The sequence below is a fragment of the Centrocercus urophasianus genome, unplaced genomic scaffold (assembly GCF_019232065.1).
Source record: "Centrocercus urophasianus isolate 14NV4802_14NV808 unplaced genomic scaffold, USGS_Curo_1.0 seq_58, whole genome shotgun sequence".
NCBI classification, from domain to species: Eukaryota; Metazoa; Chordata; class Aves; order Galliformes; family Phasianidae; genus Centrocercus; species Centrocercus urophasianus.
Window position 1 is genome coordinate 88,878 of NW_024885177.1, and position 21,970 is coordinate 110,847.

General features: G+C 43.6%; 1 protein-coding gene across 3 annotated transcripts in view; it reads left to right on the forward strand.

Moving 5' to 3' along the window:
- The first annotated feature begins 134 nt into the window (after positions 1–134).
- Positions 135–21,970, forward strand: part of GFPT1 (glutamine--fructose-6-phosphate transaminase 1) — a 28,961-nt gene continuing 7,125 nt past the window's right edge. For 2 of the 3 annotated variants that reach the window (XM_042836148.1, XM_042836147.1), the window contains exons 1-17: positions 135–211; positions 7,986–8,093; positions 9,056–9,163; positions 9,885–10,010; positions 10,688–10,746; positions 11,186–11,320; positions 11,927–11,988; positions 12,647–12,726; positions 13,168–13,221; positions 14,993–15,098; positions 16,069–16,232; positions 16,882–16,977; positions 17,101–17,198; positions 17,849–17,969; positions 19,314–19,471; positions 21,209–21,323; positions 21,621–21,748. In XM_042836148.1, the coding sequence (XP_042692082.1) occupies positions 205–211; positions 7,986–8,093; positions 9,056–9,163; positions 9,885–10,010; positions 10,688–10,746; positions 11,186–11,320; positions 11,927–11,988; positions 12,647–12,726; positions 13,168–13,221; positions 14,993–15,098; positions 16,069–16,232; positions 16,882–16,977; positions 17,101–17,198; positions 17,849–17,969; positions 19,314–19,471; positions 21,209–21,323; positions 21,621–21,748 (1,725 nt within the window). In that variant the 5' untranslated portion in view covers positions 135–204. The remainder of the gene's footprint in view (positions 212–7,985; positions 8,094–9,055; positions 9,164–9,884; positions 10,011–10,687; positions 10,747–11,185; positions 11,321–11,926; positions 11,989–12,646; positions 12,727–13,167; positions 13,222–14,992; positions 15,099–16,068; positions 16,233–16,881; positions 16,978–17,100; positions 17,199–17,848; positions 17,970–19,313; positions 19,472–21,208; positions 21,324–21,620; positions 21,749–21,970) is intronic. The other variant, XM_042836149.1, reaches the window with a different exon arrangement.

Below are 21,970 nucleotides of genomic sequence, written 5' to 3' on the forward strand. Positions count from 1 at the left end.
CTTACCCCCACCTTACGGCCGTACCGGTACTCCCTGCCCGCTCACTGTGCCACGTCCCAGGGCGGGGCGGGGCGAAGCGAGCGGCGCGGTCCAGTGACAACGCGGGATGTGCGCATGCGCTCTGCGCGCCCGCGGTGGCGGGGGGCGGGCGGGGCGGCCCCGGCTGAGCAGAGAGCGGCAGCACGGATCGGAGTAGCGCGCAGCATGTGCGGTGAGGATCGGGGCCTGAGGGGCTGGGATCTACCCCTGTCCATACGGGGGTGAGGCTGCTGCCCCTGAGGTGGGGCTGACGAGGGGCCCCGTGTCCTTCTGGAGGGAGTGTCAGCGCCTCTCGGGGGCGGCTCAGCCGAAAACGCGGTGCGTGAAAGGCCTCAGTGCGGGGGAGCCCGGCGGCCGCGGGGCAGCGCGGAGAGATGCGGTGTCACAACGTAGGACATGGCACTGCCTGGCCCCGTGTGCGCTGCGGGTGGACAGGTCAACCCGCGGGGCTGTGTGTGTCCAGGAACCGCGTCCCCCTCCCCCCCCCTCGGTGCTCCGTTGGATGCTGTGGTTGTCCCACCTCATCTCCCTGCCTCAGAACTGCAGTTCATCCATCTTTCTCTCCTTACCACGTTGCCTTCGTGTTGTTCTATGCTCTGTTCGTTATTTTTGCTTGTTCCCACGTTTCCTTATTTTTTTTTCCCTTCTCCTTTTATTGGCAAAATCAGAATAGGTGCTGTCAGTGAGATAGGGATCGGCTCTGCTCCGAGGTGATGACCTCAGGTCGCACCAACAGAGGTTCAGGTTAGGTATTGGGAACGATTTCTGCTCCCAAAGAGTAGTAACACAGTAGCACAGTTGCTGGTGAGGTCACCATGCGTGGAGGTGTCCCAGAACCATGGAGATGTGGCACATGAGGACACAGTGGGCACATTAGGGTGGGGTTGAAGCTGGGGACTTTCTTGCTCTCTTCCAAGTCTCTTCTAGTGTTAACAATTCAAGGATTTCATTCTGCATATTCAGTTTGTATTGACTATTTCTTTCAGTGGTTCTGTGTCACTGAAGCAGGGGGAAGCTAACAAGCTGTGGAGCTCTATGAAGGCACACTCAGAAATTCATCCTTCACCCTCTGTTTAATTCTAACAATCATAGAATTAATTAGGTTGGAGGGATCCAACTCTGTCATGTGCATGCTGCTTGAATTTCTGTTGGAAGTACAAAGTGGAACAACATAAAGAATAGAAGGGATTGTTGTTACTACCAACAGATGACTGCAGGAATAGGGGTGTAATTCTGGTGCTCTGTTGTTTGAGGTCCAGCTTTTGGGATGGGCACTGTTAACATTCTGGCCTTTATCTTCTTAACTGTGAGAAGCTCTAGGCACTCTGTGGGTAGTTATGTAGTTGCATTCAAGGTTTTAAACCTTTTTTTCTTTTTTCATATTGGTTGTTTCAAAAGGTTGTTCTTAGATGTTGGAAGTGTTTTATGAAACAGGGTGGAGAAACATCAAGGTTTGGTGGATTCTGTATTCTGGAAGCCAGAGATGTATCCTGCAGAGAAAAATGAGGGGAGCGTGTTTCTCTGAAGACCTACGGCATAGTAGTATCTTATAAACTGAACAGTTTCTGGATGCAGAAAGTGTATGAAGACAGCAAAACATTGCAGGAAACAGGAGAAGAGCTGCTTGAAGCCGACAGGTGCTGCTGCACAAGTTGTGGTCTCCTTGGCTGCTGTCATTCACTGCCCAGCTGGTGGCACAAGACCTGGATGACCGTTGTCTGGGCTCATACATTTAATTGCAGTGGAGGTTTGAGATTTCTTGAGTGACAGAATCCATATCTCAAGCCCTGGTTCCTCCTTCATCCTCTGCGAGGTCCTGATGGGATGGCTCTTGAGGTGATGTTCTCATTTCTGTGTAAGTGACCTCCCAGAGTCCTGTGTTCTGATGTGCTTGTGTGGCACCCTTGAAGATGAAGCAATCTCAGAGTTCACTTTGTTGATGCCTAACACAAGTGTGGGGTCTGGTGCGTAGATAAGCTGTTCTTTTTGCTTTTGGTCATATCTCAAAAGGGTAGATTTTGTTCTTGATGTGTTTTACAAACTTGCTGTTTAAATAGTTAACCAGCTATTTGGGTGTGCTTTGGTCTGAATGCACCAAACCAGTTCAGTGGCATCCATGATATGGTTTGGAAAACAGGTCTTTCAAGGTAGCCAGGCCTGATGGATTGTTCTGTAAATAAGTAAACCCACCATCTGCTTTAGAACAGCAAAAAAGGAGTTTCATAATTTATATCCTGATATTGATGATCACTGGAGATGAAAATGGGCTTAAGAAAGAGATTATTTTCCTGATTTTTCCCAGTCTATCATGCACATTATGTACGTGATATTTAGTTCCTTACATCTCATTTCTTGAAAACCAGGGGTCTGGTAATCCTCACTCAGCACGACAAAAGATTCTTCAGAACTGCCTGCTGGTTGGGTGATAGCATCATCCATTGGAGTGATTTTAGCAGTGTATAGTATGGCGTAAAGTTATTTGTTAACCTGGCAGTAAACCTAGCCTGAAGGCCTTTTGGCTTTTGTGAGAAAAGGATTAGGAGAAGCTCTTCTGAGTTACTTCATGTATTCTAGACACTGGGGAAGATAATGTGCTCTTATGTGGAAGTGGTGATTCATTTCATTTTCCTGTGAGCTTACTGTGAAATAAGAGAGCATGGGAAGCGAAAAGGTCACAGGAAAAGAACATTCTCAGAAAAGGTATTTGCGTGGCTGTCAGTAGAAATAATGAATGTCCATTTGGTAAAAACTCTATTCTGTCAACTGTTCATAAGGGGATCTTTATATAGCTGCCATTGAAATGCTCAATTTTAGTGCCTGATTATTAAAAATTGGTTCAAAGACAGCTGACTTTCTCAAGCACCTGACTATCCCCTCTGCTGGGGTAGGGATTTTAAGCAAATCTGTAAAAATCTCTTCAAAACAAATTTCCCTTGGTATGTGTCAGGTCTTAGTGTGATGCTTGGTCTGTTCAGTCCGTGTGTGCAAAGTCCTGTGTCAGTTCTCTATTTGAAATATTTTATTCTATTGTAAAACATGACTACTCTTCTAATCCTAAAGTATATTAGTGTCAAGTCCTGAAGTTATATTAGTGTATTCCAGACAGTAGCATTGTATTTTCGGAGCCTATCAGATATAAATTTCTCTAGTACACTTGCTGCTGTCTCCTAGATGAGAATTCACTGTTAAATATAGTTCTGGCCTAGAATGAAGTTCATGAGTGTTTTTTTCATTTCACGTGGCATGTATTTCACCTTGAAATACAACTCAAGGCTTGTCAAAGCAGTGTAATTAAATGCTGTTCATGATGCCTGGTTTTCTGGCTTGTCCCAGAGCCCAAGTTGGAGTGCAGGTGTGACATTATTACTGAAAAGGAATAGTGTTGGCTTGAGGCTGAGTGTGTATGTTGAGCTGGAAGTGAAACTCTTGTTTCCAGATCTGCTGAGACCTGAAATTCTGGTGGGCTGTTTTAAGGAACGTTCTGCGTGGAATCATAGAATCGTAGAATATACCAAGTTGAAAGAGACCCATAAGGATCATCAAGTCCAACTCCTGGCCACACACAGAAGTCCCCAAAAATCAGACTGTATGTCCAGATTTTTCTATCTTCAGCACTTGGGATGAGGCTGGGAAGGGAACTGAGCTGGTGGTGGGATGCTGATGGAAATCTACCAGTATAGCACTGAATTTAGAATTGTATAATTAAATTAAGTTTGGAACAGACCACTAAGATCCCTATGTCCAGCTCATCCCACTACACCTACTGACCTCGTCCCTTAGTGCCACATCTCCATGGTTCTGGAACGCCTCCAGGGATGGTGACCCCACCACCCCCCTGGGCAGCATGCTCCAGTGCCCAACCACTCTTTCCAAGAAGAATTTTTTCCTAATATCCAACCCAGTGTGCTTCTATTGACTGTTGTGATGTAAATGAGCTGTCACTTTGATGGCATAATTGTCACTTTGTGATGGAGCGCTCTGTACAGAACCTTCAAACAGCTGTAGAGATCTGTGCATTTCCTCTCATTTTTTGAGACATTTACATTGATTCAAATATAAGCACTGAGAGAGAGAGAATAAGGATTTAATATGTGATCTGGAGAAGAACATCTCTGTTGTGCAGAAAGAACATCTTTTACAGCCTGTAAAACACAAGGTAGGGTTGCATTGTGCCATACTACATTGCCACATCCCACCTTAGAGAAGGATAAAGTGATCTTTGTTCAGCTGGGGAATAAAAAGAGGTTCTTTTCTGTGCTTTGCATCATGCTGGGATGTTAGCATCATCTGAGCACCCTTTGGCTTGCACAGCCATATTCCCTTCTGGAGGGTTGCACAGATGTGGCCATTACCTTGGGGTGCAACTCAAGAGCAAAGTGTGCAGAACTCCTTTTGCTGGCTGCTGAGAGAAATATTTTTATTTTCTTTTTCCAAGAGCCCACTTAAATCAGTGAAGCATGACAAGCAGTTAATGCCTTGGGCTTTTTTTTCTCCTCTGTTGAGGGCAGCAGAATTGTATTTAAAAATGGAAGGTGATTATAAGATGTGATTGCTCATCTGTTCCCAAATAATGCAGTGGTGATGGTAGAGGCAGTAAAAATGCTGTTGTGTACGTGTGGGTTGAAGCTTTCTCCAGCTCTGAAGAATTACCTCATTATAGGATGTTTGAGAAAGAGAAAATGGAAATATTTCCAGTAAATGGAAATGTTGTTTACACACAGTTCATCGTGATCAGATGTCATGAATGGATGATGAGCCTTCAAGTATTTAGTTTTAACTTGCTGCTAGATTCACATTCATTCTCACGTGCCTTACTGTCCTTGATATTACACTGTTTATTTTTAATTTTTTTTTATGCATATTTATACTCCTTTCTCTATGCTTTAAACTTGCTCATCATACTTCCCTTCTCATTTATAGAAATGTGCAAGGCTCACCGCTGAGTTTGTAGAATTATGTTTTTGGAGCAGCCTCTCCATTATCACTCCATCTACTTTCTTCTCAAGATCTCCCAATGTTTAAAAGTCTCTTTTCTTTGTAGCATATTTTACAGCATTAATATCCCATTTACATGCTTATAGTTGGCTTTTTTCCACAGTCTATGTGTTATGATAAAAATCACTTCATTTTGTAGTTTTCTCCATCTTAGATTCCAACTTTTCCCCAGTCCTTATGAGTAATCTGAATACAGTTATGCTATAATTAATACATTTTCAATGCCTGAGGCACATGCTTCCCTTCTCGATGGATGTCTTCTGGTTGTTTACAGTATAAGCATAAATAAATGATATTTCAATATCATTCCAGTTGAGCCATCTCTGCCTGGGAGTAATTTCTTGTCTTTTTATCAGTTCACGTGTGACTGAACTCTATTAACGTGGGCAATAGGGCCACCATGAGGCCTCCCCTCAGCCTCCTCTTCTTTGGGCCAAGCCAACTAAGGGCACTCAACTACTTCTCATACATCTTGCCTACCAGACCCTATCCCATCCTTCTGGGCTCTCCTTGTGGATCCTCTCTAACAGTTTTGTGTCCTTCTGATGCTGCTGCACGGAGAGGGGCTCTCTGCCCTCCGCAGCTCTTTGTTGTGGAGTCCTGGAGCTGCTGGTGGTTGGGTAATGAGGCGGCAGGCTGCTGCTGAGACCACCTAGATTGTTCCTTTTCCCACCCCTTTCCCTGTCCTCTCTTCTTTTGCACAGTTTCTTCTCTCAATTCATGGGAGTTCTGGTGCACTCTTTGCTTGCTGTCCTGTGTTTATTTGCCTGTGAGTCACTCATGCTGGTGAAGAAGGCGTCTTCTGTGCTCCATCAATGAGGCTCTTGTGTATCTGGTTCTGTGCAGGGAAGAGCTCCAGGAGTGGCCTTGTTCTGCATTCAAGCCCCAGAGCACCTCAGTGCTCATGATTAGTCTTCATTTGCTAAAAAAAGCCTATCCCACATGGGTAGTGTCATGCTGTGAAGGTAGAACTCGTGGATACTTGGATGAGTCTCGTGGTGCCACAGCAAGATGGCCAATGTGCTTTTGATGGGAAGGCTGGGATTGTGGGGCGTTATGGAGAGCTGCTTGAATATGAGGAGCTGCCCCATACTGGGATTGTAGGGCCTTATGGAGAGCTGCTGGGCACAAGGAGCTGCCCAGAACCACCAGTGAGAGGTGGGCAGCTCAAGGGTTTGGATGGAAACAGGACCATACATAAAGCAGGGAGAGACATTTCTGCACTGAAACTGTGTACCTGAATGTAAGTGGCTTTCATGTTTCTGTAATTATGTGTTGTATGGGAACTGCTGAATCACGGCCTGAATCTCTGATTGATCACCTGAGGCAAGCAATGAGTCAGCCCTGGGAGCACAGGTGAAGGCAATTCACCTGTGCTGCTGAAAGGGGTGGAGCCTGGCTCACCTTTCCTAGACTCCATTTAAGAGCTGGCTACCAGGGAGGAAGGATCTCTTTCTGGAGATGCCTCCTTTGGAGTTTTACAGCGAGTCCAGGTCAAGAATAAGTACTCTGTCTATTCTTTCTTTGGTGCAATAACCTGCTTAGCCAACCTCTCTTATATTTCGTAATTATAACATTTGTATATTCATAGATTATGCATGCATGCTGATTGTAATTATGACTTCTGAGCCTGCTTGACTTTGAGTTGGTGTGTAGATGGAAAGAGAAATCTCAGGAGTTTCTAGAACTGGATGTGCTTTTTTTAAACAGTATTTTGGGTACCTATTTGGGAGGTTTCAGACAAATGAGGGAGGGGCTTTTCCAGCTGCCAGCTAATAAAGCAGTTTACTTTGTACTTCTGGATAAGACCTGGCAGCCACATAGAGGATTTCAGGCATCTAGGATATAGCTGAAATACGCAGCCTGTCAGCCTGGGCGGCAGCTCTTTGGAGTCAGCTCACTTGTGAATAGGGACTGCTGTGTATCTGAGGGATGCAGTTTTTAGAATCGGAGTGAACTAAGCGTCTCAAATTGTAAAATTTTTGTTTTGCTAGAAGAGTTCGGAGGGTGAGGATTAGGAGGGTGAGAGCAGAGTGAGCTTTTGAAACGTGGTCAAGGTTGTTGACTGCTGTTTTATTGTGGAGATTTCAGCTGTGCATTGCAAGGGTTGTGGGTGAGGGACTCATTCGGTCCATTTAGGTGCAAGAACAGGTTGAACAGATCCCATTGAGAGGTGGCAACAGCTGGTCGGTGTAGGATGTCGGGAGCAAAGGAAGAGAAATTGTGGTTTTCTATAATTCTAGCTTTGATATTCTTACAGGTGGTTGTGGGGAAAGGCTTTGGGTTTAGGAGAAGTGAAGGCAAGAGCAAAAGACACTCAGGAAGGACTCATCATGAAGGTAGAATCTTCCATGCAGAAGTTTGGGAACTGAGGAACGTTCTATGGCAGCACCATTTGGAGGAAAAAAAAATTGGGATTTGGGATTGCGATGTCTTTAAGAAGGATTTTGAGGGGTGGGTGACTCAATTCCCTTCTCAACATGTGTGTATGTTTGCATGAAACTGTTTTTATTCTATGCAGGTGTTTTTCTCCTTTAAAAAGAGGGAAATGACAGTTTTCCAGCATGGATATTTCTAGCATCCAGCAAACGTCTGCATGTTCCTGCTCCGTGATGGCACCGAAGCTAATCTTTCTGAAATAGAGCTGTAGCTGGTGTTGGAGATCCAGGAGTTTGCGTATCCCTATCACCGTGATGTGTTTGCATCCCAGTTGCTTAAAAATAGAAGCGGTGATCTATCAACCTTTGCAGCCCTCTGGAAAAATAACTTCATTGCTTTGAAAGTGTTGATTTGCAGGAGTTAAATTAAGATTTCCTAATTTTTTCTGTGGGAGGAACTTAGGAGAGCTAATTCAGGCAAAATTCATCTTGAAAATGGTTCTTAAGCACCAAAAACCCAATTTTCCTCAGTTGTGACTTTATGGTGACATTATGCTCTTTTTTCTTACGCAGGCATCTTTGCTTACCTGAACTACCATGTTCCCCGGACAAGAAGAGAGATTCTGGAGACCCTTATCAAAGGTCTCCAGCGGTTGGAGTACCGTGGTTATGACTCTGCAGGTAACAGTGGCTCTTTCTTGGATTTTGGCTTAGCAATTCTCATACTGTTGTGGATGTTTTCTACTGTCTTCTGCTTTTGAAGGAAGCTAAAACACAGATTGGATATGCATATGGTTGTGTGGTTGGAGGTTTGGCTTAACTTTCTACACGTGGGTTTCTGTAAGTGTTCTCGATGCCTGGCATTTAAGGACTGGGCCCCCCAATGCAAGACAGGGAGCTGTTGGAGAGGGTCCAGAGGAGGGCCACAAAGATGATCAGAGTGCTGGAGCACCTCCCATACGAAGACAGGCCAAAGAGCTGGGCTTGTTCAGCCTGGAGAAAAGAAGTCAATGGGATGACCTCATTGCAGCCTTCCACTATCTAAAGGGAGCCTACAAATGGGAGGGGAGTCAACTCTTCACGAGGGTAGATAATGGCAGGACAAGGGGGAATGGTTAGAAGTTGAAGGAAGGAAGATTTAGGTTGGATGTCAGGGGGAAGTTATTTACAGAGAGAGTGGTGAGGTGCTGGAACAGGCTGCCCAGAGAGGTTGTGGATGCCCTGTCCCTGGAGGTGTTCAAGGCCAGATTGGATGGGGCCCTGGGCAGCCTGGGCTACCATTAGACGTGGAGGTTGGCAACCCTGCATGCAGCAGGGGAGTTGAAGCTTGATGATCCTTGAGGTCCCTTCCAACCCAGGCCATTCAGTGATTCTATGACTTGAATAGTAGAATCACAGAATGCATTGGGCTGGAAGGGACCTTAAAGATCATCTATTTGCAACCCCTCTTACCATGGTATTGAAAATATCTCCAAGATGACAAAAGAAAGATTGACTTTCAGTCTCAAGGGTTTCTTGCCTTTTCCTCTGGAGAGTGAAAAGGCATTGTAAAGGAAAAAGGCAGCAGTATTTCTTTACATAAATAGCTGTAACGCAGGTTCTGCGTTTCACACTATTTCTTTATATTCCATGATGATGCTTAGGTGTGGGAATCGATGGTGGCAATGACAAAGACTGGGAAGCTAATGCTTGCAAAATCCAGCTTATCAAACAGAAGGGGAAAGTGAAGGCTCTGGATGAAGAGGTGCACAGTATGTATTGCTCTTTCACTCTTTGCTCTCTTCCATTGAAATGCTCTCATGTCATTTGTGTTTTGATTATCATCTGTTTTATGCAGAAAAACACTTATTTGGGAGTAACTTCTAGGTAAAGTGCCAGAGGTCTAAGTACTCATACATGTGCTGCAGAGGACCTGAGAGAATGAAGTTACAGAGAAACCCTCTTTTCTCAGAAAGAAGTAATCACATGCTATTAATGTTAAACAGATTTGAAATAGAGTTTAAATCCTGACAAAGCAAACAAAGTTTCCTTGAACTGGGTAAATGGGAGATCCTGGGAGATGGCTGTTAGACATCTAGAGCTTGGCCATGAAGCAAGAAGAATGTACTAATAAGTTCAACGGTTGAATTGTACATTTCTACCTGTAAAGCAGTCAATCTGCATAGCAATGAAGTAGGTGAATGGCTACAAGCAGGCACTGATGTCTGTAACTGCCAAATTAAGGAGGGAGCACAAAATGAGGTCTTCTCCATCTGCTTTTCTTCATATTTCCTTGATTTTAAAGCTAGATTCATTACATCTGTACTGAACACAGAGTCACAAAGTTGTTGGGTCAGAGCTTGACATTTGGTTAGGTTTGTCAATTATTCTAGCTGCCCAGTATTGCTATCTCTGTGAACCTGGGAGATGGGATGATATTCTCCCAGTGGCTTTGGGTCGGGTTAATAAAACTTCTCCTGCTTTTGCCTGCAGAGCAGCAGGACATGGATCTCGACATTGAGTTTGACGTGCATCTTGGAATCGCGCATACCCGTTGGGCTACCCATGGAGAGCCCAATCCAATCAACAGCCACCCGCAGCGCTCGGATAAAAACAACGGTGAGAATGTTTGCTTGGCATCTGGCTTTCTGGGACACCTAAAATGTCACAGGGAAGGGTGGCTGGACCCAGAATGGGTGGTTTAATGCAGACTGTGATGCTGAGCGCAGAGAAGGGAAGCTGGAGGAGACTGAGTCTGATTTTCACTGTGGGGAAGTTCTCATGAGCTGCTTGCATTACTGATTGATCTCATGGAGGGCTGGGGTCAGCATCCCAAGGGTTCAGCGGGTGCATGGCCATAGGGTAAGAGTTAACAACGCAATGAAATTGGGTGGTAAGAATCTACCCAAATTTTCTTCAGATTTTTTTTTTATCTTCCTTTTTTTCTGATCAGCACCACTGTACAGAAGTGGCTTGGTTGGTTTTTTTTTGTTGTTGTTGGTTTTTTTTTTTTTTTTTTTTTTTTGCTGTAGCAGCCCAGGGGACAGCACCAACAATCTGACAGGGGGAGTGAAGTGTTCATTTATTTCCAGCAGGGTCGTTATTCTGCCACTCACAACCAAACAGAATGGGGAAGGGCAAGGAAATCATACCAGGAAGAGAAACTCTTCTTTTTATTCTGGTGGCTTTACAGACCGTAAAGGTCTGTAATCCCTGCTGTTTATTGGGTGTTATGCTGCTGTGGGCATAGGCAGGTGCCAATTGCCAGACTGAACCGTGTCTACCTCTGTCTGCAGAGTTCATCGTCATCCACAATGGCATCATCACCAACTACAAAGACCTGAGAAAATTCCTGGTGAGCAGAACTGTGGTGTTGTTGGGAGGAATCACGAGCCCCCCAAGCACTTCCCCCAGCTGCATTAGCACATGCTCATTCTGCATTCATTCCTTTTCTCAGTCTTCCACTTGCACTCTGACTCTCCTGCTCCCCTGCTCCGTACCACTTCCTTGCTCACAGTCACCCTTGAACTCATGCACACTCACAAGCACCCACTCTTGCTTTTCTCCTTGCACTGGTGCACTTTCGTCTTTGCATTTACTGACGTGTACACTCTACCTCATGCTTTCTCTTGCACTCATACCCCCATTTGCACTTCCACTTTCTCACTTGGATTAATGGAGTGGGAAGAAAGGATGGGTGAGTGGGTGAGAGGGAGAAAATGAAAGATGGAAAGGAAGAAAAGGAGGAGGAGGTGGGAAACAGTGGGCACAACCAATGTGTGCTGTTGCTGCAGGAGAGCAAGGGCTATGACTTTGAGTCAGAGACGGACACAGAGAGCATTGCCAAACTGGTGAAGTATATGTATGACAACCGAGACAGCGACGACATCAGCTTCACCACCCTGGTGGAGAGAGTCATCCAGCAGCTGGTAATGCATGGGGCACAGTGTGGGGTGGGAGCACAGGGATGGATGGGGACAGACACGCATCCTGGGAGCAGTACACAGGGAGTGCTGTTAGAGACACGGTCAGGTCCAGGCAGTGTGTGCTTGCAGTCTGCCTGCAGTCTCCGTCTGGAAGAGATGCTGACCCCTGGTGGGAACTCCACTGCACAGCCTGGCTTCCACGTGTCAGCTGTGGCTGAACCGTGCAGGACCAGGATCCATCACAGTGCACATTTCTTCCCAAGGCGTGTTGCTCAGGAGGTGTTTTTTTTTTTTTTCCCAGTGATTTCTTTGGCAGAAGCTGCAGTAACTGCAGACAGGAACAAATGTTGCTTTTTATCAGCTTTTTTCCCTGTAAGTTCCCTGTGAGCTAGCACAGGAGTGCGTGCAAGGACTGCCGGGTAATTCAGAACTGATTGAGTGGCTGAGGAGGAGCCCAGGGCACCTGGTGGCTCCAAGGCATCAGTGAAATCTGCTCAGTATCTCTAATATATTTACAGAAATGTAAGTGTAGTTTGTATGCTGGGATGCCTAAAATCCTGCCCTGGCCTCAAATGAAGGGATAAACCATTTGTATTTGTTTCGTTCTAGGAAGGTGCTTTTGCCCTCGTATTCAAAAGTGTTCATTATCCTGGTCAAGCAGTTGGTACAAGGTAAGTATTTGTGTATTAAAAACCAGTGTTGGTGCACCCAGCCTCGAGGTATGTTCCCTCCTAAGCCAAGATAGAAGACAACAGAGATTGTTCTCATGGTATATGGTAGGGTGTATGGTGTATGTGGTAGGGTGTATATGGTTGGGTGAGGTTGACCGTTGTTTTTCATTTCTCCAATTAGTATAACAGAAAATTCCAAAGAGCAGAATGGTTCCATTGGAAGGGTGCACATAGTATTTTAAAGGTTTCTTTGTAACCTGTGTTACAATTGGAACAGGGCAGCTCTGAGCTTTGGGAGGAACAGCTTTTTCTCTAGACTTTTGGTTACAAGAGCTTTAAAAGGAGATGGATTTTCTCTTTTCTGTGTTTGCAGCGTATGGGCAAGTGCTTCATTTGACTTGCAGACAAGCCAGCCTCTTTCTCCACCTTTGAACATGAGGATCAGTCCAGTTGATTTAATCACACGTGTTAACATAATAACCAAGTTCAAACTTCCATGCCAATAACCGTAGGTGCACACAGTGAGCAGCAGTCCTTGTGTTCCTGGCTCAGGCATCTGGGACTTGGGTTACAGTTGCAGAGCTAATGCTGAATTTGGGACACGTCTTAGCTTAGACAAATCTTTGGGTGCTGAGGATTGTCACTCGGTGTCTTGCAGGCGAGGCAGTCCTCTGCTCATAGGAGTGCGCAGTGAGCACAAGCTCTCCACTGACCACATCCCCATCTTGTACCGTACAGGTAAGCATGAGGTTTAATGCAAAATGCATCTTAATGCAGTACTGTTCAACTTAGATCCTTACATTCATATTATGTGGGTGGCATGGTGGCGTTCAGAAGTTTATTTGCTTTTAAGAACGTGCTTTGCCAGCACTGTCACGAACCTTATTTTATTCCCCCATAATGAAAATTGTTAAAACCATTCAGTTACTGAGCACTGAGTCATTCTCTGAATGCTACAGTGATCATAACGACTGTCCCAGTATGTTTTCCTCCTTCCTAATGGTGCTGCTAATGATACCTTGCTGCATTATGAGAAACTGTCCTAGTAAGCTGTCTATTTAATCTTGGTTGATGTTGGATAATTAGCAGTAATTCCTCATGTATGTAAGTAACACCCTTTTTTTTTTTTTTTTTTTTCCCCCCACTGATGTGAATTTTGTTTTCCAATTACACTTTCAGCTGTACAGTCTATGGATCATTCTTTTGATGGAATATCCATAAATGTGGAGGAAGGTGCCTACCAAAGAAAATCTCGTAGCTGATATTTCAGACAAATCCTCCAGTTTGTTAGGAATCAAAAATGAAGCAAATGTACATTGTCTCTTTACTGTGTGGTTATTGCTTTCCATGTAATCTAGTGAAACAAATGGGATAGCTGGAATTTCTTCTGGATCACAAGCGCTATGAGCGACACACAGGAAAATCCACTGAACCTATTTCAAGTGTTGTGCCCTAATGCTTGACAGTGAGGTTTACATGTGACTGCAGCTCACTTCCCTTTGCTCTATTAACAGGGCTGTATTTGTTCAGCTTGAAATATATGGGGCACTTATGAGATTAAAAATGGTTTGTCCCAATATTAAGTACTTAATTTAATCACGCCTTCATGTGTGATCTGATGAACTGAGTTCACATCTGGAGCTGGAAAGAGCAGCATTGTTCATTTGTGCAGCAGTGCCTTTGCAGATCTGCTGTGTGCTTGGAGTTGTGGTACGGGAGAGAGATATGGTATTAAAATGTACTCCAGACATATCCCTACTCCCTTTCATTATACCCGTGTTAACTCTCCATGGCATTTCAGTTATTTGATTTAGAGGGGAAAGATTCTGTGTTGCTCATAGATTCTAGTCGCTGGGGAGTGGGTGCTATGCAGCAACAATCCAGGTACCCACAGATAATTGGGTCACCTCTGGGCAAATAGGTAAGAGCTATAACTGGTTGATAACACTCATTGTAACTTTTCAGCCGCTCCTTGGTTAAGATACAGAGGAAAGCATTGCAACATAGTAAAGTCAGTGTGGGGAAATGCATTTTGAGAAGCAAAATTTGCATGTTTTGATCAAGTGTGGGTACTTCTGTTGGAGATTGGCCACTAACACCTTTGCTCTGTCTTTTCCCTCATTTACTGACCTGACAAAGTGGAGGGCCCTAAACTCTTGGCTGAGTGGAACCTTACGAAGTATCAACATGAAAGCAGTATTTTTCCTTTACGTTTGCAACGTTAGAAATCTCAGCATTACGTTACCAAATGAAGTTGATTCTTAGTCCTATGTGCTCCAGTCCTCTTAGATACTTCCTTCCCAGCAGAGTAAGGCAAATCTTGAATCCAACTCAGAACTTGTATTTGGTATCTCAGGAGCAATGCCAAGTGCTTAATCATGAATCCCTCATTTGTGTCTGAGCGCATTAGCTCAGCCAGACAGAAAGAGGTTTGAATTACTGCTGGTGGTGCTCAGGTGGCATGAAAGAATGTCATCTGGTGACAAGAATCACTGACAAAAAAAGAGCAATCCTGCTTGCTTTCTCAAAGCTCCAGGACAGTTAGTGAAACATGAGCACAGGACGCACTTGTAATGATAAACAGGACATATTCAACTGGGAACATACTGGTAAATGTGACTGCTCGTAAAACAGCATGAGTTCTTTTTTCCTAGTGGAGTCACGCGTAAGCTTTTTTCTACTGCTGTTTTTCTATAAACTTAAAACTCTGCATGCAGTGTTACGCTTGCAGGTTTAACTCAAAAGCACATTAAAAGCATGTAAGCAAACTGAGAAAGTGCACCATGATGTAATTATTGGTGTGCTGCCCTCTATTTGTTGTTCCTGTTCAATTTACTGTGACTGCTCACAGTGATGGAAATAGTGCTTCATGTTGGTATTGTGCCTTGGGACCTTTGGCTGAGCATAACCCTGCAGCTTATTCTGCATTTGTCAGTACAGTTCCTACAGTACTGTACTGACAGCTGTACAGTAGTGTACAGTTCCTAACCTTTGTGTCTTTTAGGTAAGGATAAGAAGGGAAGCTGCAACCTGTCTCGTGTGGACAGCACCACCTGCCTCTTCCCTGTTGAGGAGAAAGCTGTGGAATACTACTTTGCTTCTGATGCTAGGTAATGTGCTACAGCGTCTTTCAATGTAGATATAGATTTGTTCTTTAGAGGCAAATCTTAACTATTGTTAAGATTCCAGAGGTGTGTGTTGGGAAACTTGGGAGATCACAGACCAAAGTAACAGGACAGATGTTGCTTCTCCAGTGGTCTCTGTACATGGGCAATTCCTTTGTTGTCAAAGGTGGCCTATTTTAGTGAAAGTAGGAAGGAATGACTTAACAGCTTTATCAGAACTGGTGGTTTTCTGTGTATTGGGGAAATCGATACTTGTTGCAGAAATGTAAAAACACTGCAGTGCTCAAATCAACAGGGCATTTTGTCATAGTGTTTTGAAGAGTCTTGGGGTATCCCTCCATGCTCTGATCTCACAGAGCTCACCCAAGGTCAGAACAAAAACTGCTAAAATAGTAGCCGATGTGCTTCAGTGCAGCTCTCTTTGAGTAAGAGAGCAGAGTCTGAAATCTAATGGTAATTCCAATATTGGCACTCCTCAAGTAACCTGCAAGCAGGGAAGGTGTTTGCTAGTAGCCAGTGCTTGGAGTATGTCTAAGTAGATCTTGAAGTACTTTAAGAGATGGCCAGGTTGCCCAAGGTTTTATAGATGGGGGAAAATGAGATGCAAGGAGGAATGATTGCTCATCAGTGGAAAAAGAAAGGGACTCGCACCTGCAGTTGAGCATCCTGTGTGTTACCTTCTTCATGACTTCCACTCTAGCTCCTAATGCTTAGATTCCATTACTTTGTCTGAGGAGCTCATAGTTTCTTCTTCAAGCAGGCACTGAGCTCAATAATGAGGTAGATGGGAAAAATCCAGTTATTGGCAGTGTGGAAATGTTCTTCTCATTAAAAAATAAAATTCCACTGATACGAGTAACTTCTAAAATCTTTATGTTCAATTATAAATAGGGCTGTAGCCCTCGTATTTCTGTGGCAAATAATGTCTTATGGCACATGATGTATGCTTTTATAGCGCTGTCATTGAGCATACCAACAGAGTGATTTTCCTTGAGGATGATGATGTAGCAGCTGTGGTTGATGGCCGTCTCTCCATCCACCGGATCAAACGTACAGCAGGCGATCACCCTGGGCGTGCCGTACAAACCTTGCAGATGGAGCTTCAACAGATTATGAAGGGTAACTCTTCTGAATGTCACCTGGGTATTTGCACATACCCACCGTCACAAGAATTATTCAGGTTGTGAAGGACCTCTGTGGATCTGGATCTGGCCCTGCACAACCTGGATCAAGTTGTTTTATTCAAGTAAGAGAGCAGAGACTGAAATCTGATGGTAATTCTAATACTGACAACCCAAATCAGGTTGTTCAGATCATTATTTAGTTGAGTTTGGAGTATGTCAAAGGATGGAAATCCCACAGACTCTCTTAGCACCTGTTCCAGTGCTTGACCTCACCCTCGTGGTGCAAGAAATTGATCTTAAATCTAATGAGACTTTTCCTCAAGCTAACACCATAACGAGAATTGTGGGGCTGAGGATTCTTCCTCCTGCTTGGTGGCATTGGTATGTTTTGAGATTGGACCCTAGCCAGCTTGTATCTAACCATTAGTTGACACATTCTGATACCTTGAATCTAGTTCTTATGATGAACTGATGCTTTGGTAGAAAATGAAATGAAATGAAGGTTCATTAGGTACAAGAATGAAAAATCATCTCTGACTGATAACTGGCATGTCAGTGACTCTGATTTAAAGCTTTTCCCCATGTGAACGTAAATTATCTGAAAGTAAATAAAAGTATTATCTTGTCTCTTATTTATTTTATAGGTAACTTCAGCTCGTTCATGCAAAAGGAGATTTTTGAGCAGCCAGAATCCGTTGTTAATACCATGAGAGGAAGAGTCAACTTTGATGACTACACTGGTAATTGAGATGAATCCTTCTTTATTTCTGGCGGCGCAACATCCAACAATTATTCACACCAGTAATCTTGAGAAGTTCTGGTACTTGGCCACCCTAATTTTTCTCTCTAAATCTTGCCTACAGTGAATCTTGGTGGCTTGAAGGATCACATTAAGGAGATTCAGAGGTGTCGTCGTCTAATCCTTATTGCCTGCGGGACGAGTTACCATGCTGGAGTTGCAGTAAGTGGTCAGTCTCTGTTTGTGAGCTGTAGGTAGAGCTGAATGATGCTGCATCTGTGAGCAGGATAAGGATGAAATGATAATGCTCAGCAAATGTGTACTGCTTGGTGAAGATCCTTTGGAAACTGCATTTACCAGACTTTCGAATTGCCAGCAGCAAAGATAGAATCATAGAATGGCCTGGGTTGAAAAGGATTTCAAAGATCATCTGTTTTCAACCCCCATGCCACAGACAGCGTTGCCAACCACCAGACCAGGCTGCCCAGAGCCACATCCAGCCTCACCTTGAATGCATCCAGGGACAAGATAGAAACTAAAAGTTTGAACACTTGAGTGCGCTATGAAAATGTTGACAGTATTCAGTTGAGTAGCCACAACAAGTTTCTGGCTTGGCCTGGATGCTGTTGGTGGCTCTTGAATTCACCAGTAATAGAAGTTGCAGTCTGATGGAATAACACTCTATAAGAAGGAAGAATTTTTCAGAAGGATTGGAAGCAGTTGGCCCTATAGGCTTTATATGGGGCAGAAGCAGGGTAGCTTTTCACAGGGGTAGTTGTATGTAACTTGAGTATACTGAGAGAATATAATCTAGTTCTAATTTTTTAAATGTATTTTGTTAGTAATATCTTTCTAACATTACTGTTTGCCAGACCCGTCAGGTTCTGGAAGAACTGACTGAATTACCTGTGATGGTTGAACTAGCCAGTGATTTCCTGGATAGAAACACTCCTGTCTTTAGAGATGATGTTTGCTTTTTCATCAGCCAGTCAGGTATGGTCTCACTTTACCACCCAACTCGCTCATATCTTTCCTGTAAGCCTGGGAGGCCAAAGTCAGCAGGGCTGAATTCTTGTGCCTGTCTGTAGGACTGCAAATCCTACATGCAAAGGAAAAAATTAGCACAAACATACAGGAGATGGGGGGGAAAAAAATGGAGTGGTTCTCCCCCTGTACATCTGCATGAGTTCATTTAGCTGAGCCTTACACATGGTGATGGTGCTTTTGTTTCCTTTCTCTGTGAGGAAATACTCCATCAACCAGAAGGCTGAAAAAACATTCTTCTGAGGTCTGGGTAAAGGCAACACAGTAGTTTCATTGAATAGTTATAGTTCTTTAGTTAAAGCTGTACTAGATACTGAGCTGCATGGTGAATCAGCTCTGTGGAAGACTACTGCAGGAAAAGTACAGCAGCCTTGGAATGGGATGAGTGAGAAAACACATGCTTATCTTAAAAAGAAATATAGTGATATATCCTATTTAAAATATTTTCAAGGGCAATAGCAAGAATTTATTTATCTTCATTTTAGTTGCAGATTGTTGCAGCTGATTTTCTGCTTTGTTATTGTAAACTAGTGGTTAGTTTTTCCTCAATACAATGAAATACACTTCAGGTGGCAAAGTGGCAGGTAACTCAGAGTGTCCCTTCCTTATAGGGGACTCATGTAAGTGTTGCAGCTTTTTCCCAGATTTTGAAACCTTTTGCTTTTTCTTACAAGTTGCACTGTCCCAAATGTAGCAGGCAACTGATTGAGGACGCCCTAGGGGATAGATCTTTCCCCTGAAGTGTTGGATGTGGCATGCAAACAAGGATTTTCCTGGAACCTAAGCTTGTTCATCAGGCATTACAAAACCAAACCAAAGTAAATGCTCAACCCCCGCTTACCCCCACTCATAAATCTATTTTTTTACCCTTAGATTTCCACCCTACTGGCTGGTAGCATGTTATGCAGCTTGCAGCCAGTGTTGTTTTTGTATTGGAATATTGAAGTAGAAGTGAACCTAACTTGCTTTGTTTTTCTGTTGTTGTTGTATGGACAGGAGCACCTCAAAAGAGGTGTTCTTTTAGGAGAAAGGCAAATTGATATAATATATGGTAGCTTCTAGTCTCATCTGTGGATCTCAGCCCACAGACATCGCTGCTGGGATCACCAGTGTGAGGACTATATTTTCCCACTCACAGAGTTCATTTAAGCCGATCTTTTAAATTGCTGACTCCTTTGCTTACAGACAAATACAAACCTTTAAGATTCTATTGGGGAAAGCACTGCAGTTCTACATCTGCAGTGGCTGGAGTAACTGATACAAATGGCAGCATTGGAAAATGTGTCTTTTCAGGTGAGACAGCAGATACTTTGATGGGTCTTCGGTACTGCAAAGAGAGAGGAGCCTTAACTGTAGGCATAACCAACACAGTTGGCAGCTCTATATCACGGGAGACGGATTGTGGAGTCCATATCAATGCAGGACCAGAGATAGGGGTTGCCAGTACCAAGGTAATACCAAGTTCACAGACCTTACTCTCTTATTATATGAGTCCTCAGAATGCTTTCTATTCCCTTTTTAACAGTTGTAATGGATGACTGTGTAGTCAGTGATCGTGTGTGCATCAATACTATTCATTTTCCTTTTCTTGTATCTTGCAAAGAGCTTTCTTCTATTCTGTAAAGGAAATATTGCAAGGAAGCAGTGTTAAATGTTGAAAACAAAGGGGTCTCAGAGAGAAAAATGCCCTAAGAGGCAAAAATTCTCTTCTCAGTCATTTGTTCTGAGCTAAAGTCTTGGTTTAAAATTAGGTCTCAAGATGGAAAAGGAAGTAGTAAGAACTTCAGAAACTTAGTACATAACTGCCCTGAATCACACTGCTTTACCAAAGAATGCTGATGTTAAAGCTTTACTTTTAGCAAATGGGGGAATGGTGGATAAAATAAACCCATTTTTTTGTGTCCATGTAAGAGTTATTCTCTGGTTGGTGTATCTGGCTGCATGTGATACAGTTTAAAATACTGTGCTATGCTGTATTTCATTTCAGTGAAGTACTTCTGCACAGTGAAATCTGCTTTGATTTAGTTATATTTAGAGGCGAGATGATGTCAATCTGTTACATAAATTCAGCCAAAAACCACATTGGAGTTTAATAGTTCAGTGGGGAATTTGATCATGGAAAATTCATGAGTCTCTTACAAGAAAACTTTGAATGAGTTGTTTGTTGCTGTGTTGTTTTCACATAGCCAATGGTTGGAGATAACTGAAAATGGCATTTTCTTTCTGGAAATGTGAGGAGCTACCAAAGTTGTGCATATATGAAATATGAACTGGAAGAGTTTCTCCCCTAAGGCTTTATATTCCAGTTCATTTTGAGAACACACGATAGATAATGTAACACATCTTCAACTGCATGCTACCCAAAAGTAGGAAGTCACATTCTGTATCAAACTCTCCTAGTCACCATCATTCAAGCTTTTTAAAATTCCTTCAGTGCTGTTCTCCAGTATTCAGCATGGGGGTTGTTTTGATCATGGTTGAGAAAGGGGCAGAACTACTACAAACCTTAATCTTATTTCTAAGTGACATCAACCTTAGGCTGGTTCTGCAGAGCATTTCATCACAGCACTGATCTTTTAAGGAATTCAAAGACTTGCCTTCATAATAGCTGTTGGATTCTGTGCCTCAGATGTTATTGCAGACAGAGTTGCCTTGAGCACTGTGTAGATGATTTTTCCCCAGACTTGGTGATACCCATCACTGGGATCTTTTAGAGAGCCTTTGCAAGGTGAGGTGTTCAGAAGCTGTTCCTGAAGAGCTGGGGGGAGGGAAGGGTGGGAAGTCACCTTTTCAGTGACTTGCTTGCATTACTTTTCTTGCATGTGGTCCAAAAATCCTACAGCCAGCGGTGCAGTGTCACAATGTCCAGATGTAGTGGTGGGCTTCCACTGTGTGTCTCCATCACTGGGTCTGCTGGTCATCAGTGCTGTCATCATTTGCTCCCTCAAATACAGGAAGAAGGACACAGCTATAGTCCTAAAACTGGATTTAGTAGTTGCGAGAAATTCTAGGAATGCTCTTTGCTCATGTTCCTCTTTCCTACTTGATTGGAAGGAAAGCTACCATTTAGTAATATATTAAGAGTGAAATCAGCAGCTAATTGAAGGATGTTGTAGTAGGTGACAGCTGTTTGCTTTCTGTCTTAATAATATGCTTCTCTCTCCTTCTTTCTCCCTTCCCTTTACTAGGCCTATACCAGCCAGTTTGTCTCTTTGGTGATGTTTGCTCTCATGATGTGTGATGACAGAATTTCTATGCAAGAAAGACGCAAGGAAATCATGCGTGGTCTCAAAGGACTGCCAGGTAGGAAAACATTGCATTGATTCCGTCTTGCCAAGTAATGTTTAATAGCACAGGTAAACCTGACAGTGCCTAAGCTTTGCATTTGAAAGATGGGAGGATTGAGATTTGTGTAATGTGACTGTCAATGGTAACTTTGCAACTATATTCTCTCTGATGCATTCACAGCACTAAATTGGACTATTAAACACGAGTCCAGTTCACTCTGCAAGTCATAGCTGTCTGTTATATGAAGTATAGGCAATGTGTACTGTTTGAGAGAGGCAGGGTTATAAGCAGACACAACTTCAATTCTTTCAGACTTGATTAAAGAAGTGCTGAGTATGGATGATGAGATCCAGAAGCTGGCCACAGAGCTGTACCATCAGAAGTCTGTTCTCATCATGGGACGTGGCTACCACTATGCTACATGTCTAGAAGGAGCTTTGGTAAGAGATTTCTTTATTTGAAACTTTTTCAGGTGTACTTAGCTGTGGGCTTAGATAAGGCACCTGGCTACAAGCTGATTTATAAACAGCAAGCAGGTGTGGTCTGCTGCCTGACACAGGCTGAAGTAGTGTGTGAAGTAACACTTGCCATACTGCTGCTGTTATTTCCACGTGAAGATACACAGTTCACATCATAGCTGCTGGCTACAGTGGACTGAAATG